This window comes from Rhincodon typus, chromosome 21 (assembly GCF_021869965.1).
Source record: "Rhincodon typus isolate 14 chromosome 21, sRhiTyp1.1, whole genome shotgun sequence".
NCBI classification, from domain to species: domain Eukaryota; kingdom Metazoa; phylum Chordata; class Chondrichthyes; order Orectolobiformes; family Rhincodontidae; genus Rhincodon; species Rhincodon typus.
Window position 1 is genome coordinate 35,281,737 of NC_063352.1, and position 4,606 is coordinate 35,286,342.

Genomic DNA, 4,606 nt, shown 5'->3' on the forward strand with positions numbered 1-4,606 from the left:
TTTTTTTCCTTCACAGATGCTGCCAGACCTGCTGGGCTTTTCCAGCAACTTTGTTTTTGTTCCTGCTTTATAGCATCCACGGTTATTTCTATTTTTATTATGAATGGAGACGCTTGGACATCCTGCAGTAGATTTGCACTATGCATCTTTAAGGTATTACCCCTCACAATACGACAGTCAAGATTGATTTATGGACCAGCTGTTCGTGATTATCCATAGACAAATTTGCAGAGACAAGGATTTGTTGCTTTAGATATTTTATTTGGTACATCTGCCTGGATGCTTACGGTAACCAATACATCACCATTCATTCCATACCTCAGCACCAAGAAAAGCCAGTCTATACAGGATTGCAAACCCATATTTCTGTACAGTCACTAATTACCATGATGATCAATGCAATGTTTATTCCCTGGTTGATGGGCAGTTTCTGTATAAACAGCAAGTATTGATGCTCAGGATTAGCTCTGGTGATGAAGCAGTACACAAGCCAGGATCAGAACTTTGTTTAAAAACAGTTTAAGATGAGCTATATCACTCAACTTGCATCAATTTTCTCCAATTGCTAAGTCACTACATTGATAAGACAAAATATTTTAAGACATTTCATTTATACAATCATTGACAGTATCATCTTCTTTATGGCTAGTTGGGTGCAAGTTAATGAATGCATTGACCATAAAGAAATCAACATTCAACCTGCTCTGTCAGTTTCCTACTATATACAAACACAACCTATTGACTTTACAAAATTGAGCTGTCAAGTGATTCTAATGAATCCATTAGTTATCCAACTCCAGTATAAATCTGCCTTCATTCTATAAAAAATAACTTTCTACTGTTTAAGGATAGAAAATTCAAAATATACATCGATTTACACCAGAAACCATGCAAAGTTTACAAGCACACAGCAGCATCTTACATCAATGGAACTCATGCAGAAGGCACGAGAGGCACCAGGAGAGCTCTCCTTGAGCTGAAGCTCTCACATGCACTCTGATTGGAAAGTGTTACTTTAACAACAGAGCTTAAACAGAACAGACTGAAGAGAGGCTCTCAGCACCATCAGCTGCGGCTGTCCAAAATTTGAAAAAAAAAGGGCCACAACCTGATCTCCCTTGTACAAATGACGCAATGCATGCTCAGGACTTTTTCTGATTTACAGCATTGAGATGGAGTATGAATTCAAAGTAAACATCCTTGTTCACCAAATTCAATTCAAATCATAACTAGGGACAGAAATGCCAAGCAAAGAAAGCTGCACAATTGCAAGGACTGGAGTATATGAATGCAAAAACATTGTTCTGAAACACCTGGACAATTCTACGGTAAAATCAAAATTAATACAGCAAGGCTGTCCAAATGCTGCTTCACATAGACACGAGAAGGGTAGGGTAGGGTAGGGTGGGATCTAGTGGAGAGAGCAAGAACTGGAACCGCACAGCAATGGATCAAGGTAGGACCTACTCAAAATTTTTCTAGCAGTGACAACTCAAAGTCTAGCTCTCCAACCATACCTCTGCATGCAGATAAGGACGATGGGCTCAAAACTTTTGACAGCATGCAGCAAGTCTTGAATGCCCAAAAAGGAGTCATTTAAAAATGTAGCTAGTGTGCACTTTTAAAACAAAAATCGAGGAAAGGGACCAAAAATGCCAATATTTTGGATAAACTTTGTAATATTACTGGACACTTGTTTGCACAGATCACATGCATGAGATAGTGTTAAAACAAATGAGAATCAATGGCCTAATTAACCTCTTTGCCAACAGGTCATGAACAAGAACCAAAAAAAAAGGAACAATGTGAGAATCACCATAAAGCAATGTTAAACAGCCAGTATCAGCGCAACATAACATCAAGACAAAGAGCAAAGCTAAGTGTGCAAACAACTTGAGTAAGTTACAGGATAGTGTTATCATAAAGTTATTTGATACAAAGCAGTGTTACAGGAGTGCTTCAATGAGTGACAGTGTGTTATGTTCATTTACACGCATACATCTATTTCATGTATTGAGGTGGGGGAGTGGTGGGATTATAGAGGACATAACTGAACAGTCAGACCAAGGTGCAGCTAGTGAAGTACTTTCACTGTCAGACCTGCCCCATTACCTGAAGTTTATTAATGATTTCACAGCAGTTTCAGATCAAAGTTGTATCACATCTTGTTCAACTCAAGCTCATCAGAACCAGTCTAACAGAGGCAGAAGTTGAAATTGTAGCTTTAAAAACAAAAAAAAAACAGCCAGGTTGAAATGAGGACTGGACGATGCTGGACTTTAAAACCCCTGCACTTCAATCAAGCAATTTAATTTTGAACGAGACAACTAGTGATATGTGGCTTCATTCAGCAAGACAGCTGTGCTGTGCAAGATGATCCTGGCAGGGCAAATATTAGGTTCATGGCAAGTGTGAACTTTTCATTGTGCAATGAGTCAAAACAGGAAAAAAAGAAGGGGCCAGGATTGAGAAATGCAGCAGGTGCCACTGGATACATCATCAGCCAGTATTATTTCGGATCCTGTGAACAGTCACCTGACAACCTGCTACATGTATTATAGTGCTGGTCTTCCCTACCATTAATAATCCATTACCTTACTTCGCTGCATTTTGCATTACTGGAAAAAAAAACAAACTTGGGCAGTCCAAACTGACACTGCAGCCATCCATACTGTAATCTACAATCAAACCCACCCACAAAAGGGGAACAAAAACCTGTAGGAAATTACAAATGCCTTTCGTACCTTGGCGTGATGACAGAATTGAAGTTGTGCAGGAGTTGCACAGGTCCATGATTCAAAGGTTGGACAAAGATTGCTGCAAGAAAATTGCCTCAATTTACACTCAAACAGGAGAGAAGAGCTACTGTTTGTATACTGGTCCTGAGAGAGGCTAGGACTGTGCCTCAGTATGTTTGATCTCAAGAATTGCAGGGTTGGTCTCCATGATTGCCACAACAATTCGGTCAATGTAATCCTGCAGCCTGTAGTTGATCTCCTCTTGTTTCTGAATTGCATCCATAAGCTGTAATTAAGACAGAAAAATGGCAGTAGAGAAAGTTAGAATGCATTTAAGCATCAATGGCTGGAGACAGCATGAGGCATTCCATACACACACCAAAGCAAATCTACCCTGCTCCCTGATCCTCTGGTCACGTCTCAAAACAATTTCACTTGAGTTTTGGGTACCATTAATTAAATTGAAAATTGTTGTGCTTTTTTAAAAAAAAAAGCAAAAGGCAAAGTCCAATTCTGATAAACTTACCTCATCCCTAGAAACAGAGCTGATTTCTGCAGCCAGTGATTCTGCGATAGAGGCTGTGAAAAGACTCTTTGCTCCCTGGATACTCAGGTTAATAATCTGTCCATTCAGCTCATCATTTTGCTCCTTCAGATTTTCGTTATCCTAGATAAAGGGAGAGGAAGTACATTATTCACTGATTATTTTACAGGCATAAACACAGGTAATGTTTGCTTTACTGCAAAGATGGGTGACATAACCATAGTCATTTATACTTGTTTAAGCCGTTTAATCTCTTGCTCCAGCTCAGTCTCTCTATTACGGCAGTTGTATTCCTGCAGCCCAATACTGCTTGAACGCCCACGTGACTTCTCTGTTTCTAGCTTGAAGAGTTGTAGGTGTTCCAATTGCTTCCGCAGATCTTCTATAAGCTAGGCAACAAAAAAAAAAAAATTCGATCAAAGTTAGTTGACTAGGTAAGGGTGGCATAATTTTGTTGCCAAAGAAGAGGAAAAATATTCCAAACACAGGAATCATCATGTTAAGTTTCTGAAAAACACTCAAATGAAGGAGTACACTTGGCAAAAAGGCAGGGAAGAAAGATTTTAAAAACCTCACCTCTTGAGTGGCTTCCTTTTCTTTCTGAAACTGGTACTGCTTGTGTAAGAGTTTATCTGACAGTTTCTGGTTGTTCTGTTGCTCTTCCTTCAGTTTGTGTGTGAGTTCATCCACTTCATCCAACAGCTTCTGCTTCTCCTAAAATAATAAACACTTGGAGTGACTGCCCATGCAAGAGTATAAATGTTGGGACTACCATATGGGGACTTGTCAACAGGACAGGACTGGGCAAGAGACAAAGGAGTGAATTCCATCAACTATTTTGTATTCAAGGGTTAAAAAGGGGACACAGCAGCATGGTGGCTTAGTTAGCACTACTGCCTCAGTGCCAGGGATCCAGGTTCAATTCCACCCACGGGCAACTGTGCAAATCCCACACACATTATCTCCGGAGGGATGGTGTGACTCAATGGGCTGAAACAGCCTGCTTCTACAGGGATTCTATGAAAAAGAATAGTTGAGACTTGCTACATTACAAATAACAGCAAGAATGCTGACAGTATATATAAATCATGCAGACTTTCATTTAAAATATGTCCAAGCAAAACATGAGCTTACCTCTTCCAGTCTCTCAGCATTAGCCCGAAGGCAGGGAATGCATGCTCGTAATTCCCCATTCTCCTCATCCAGCTGGTGTAACCTGCATACAGATAGGCAGACAGACAAATGCAATATTTACATAATTTACTGCCAAAGGCTGCATATATTGTAACCGTCTTCACAACATCTAAAGTATGCAGGGTAGATT

At 39.9% G+C, this 4,606-nt stretch overlaps 1 protein-coding gene across 3 annotated transcripts in view; it reads right to left on the reverse strand.

Moving 5' to 3' along the window:
* Positions 1–240: 240 nt before the first annotated feature.
* The window catches only part of rab11fip3 (RAB11 family interacting protein 3 (class II)), a 101,274-nt gene continuing 96,908 nt past the window's right edge, over positions 241–4,606 (reverse strand). For 2 of the 3 annotated variants that reach the window (XM_048609471.1, XM_048609470.1), the window contains exons 11-15: positions 4,417–4,498; positions 3,859–3,996; positions 3,516–3,671; positions 3,265–3,405; positions 241–3,024 (exon numbers count right to left, since the gene is read on the reverse strand). In XM_048609471.1, coding sequence (XP_048465428.1) covers positions 2,893–3,024; positions 3,265–3,405; positions 3,516–3,671; positions 3,859–3,996; positions 4,417–4,498 — 649 coding nt within the window. In that variant the 3' untranslated portion in view covers positions 241–2,892. The remainder of the gene's footprint in view (positions 3,025–3,264; positions 3,406–3,515; positions 3,672–3,858; positions 3,997–4,416; positions 4,499–4,606) is intronic. The other variant, XR_007264378.1, reaches the window with a different exon arrangement.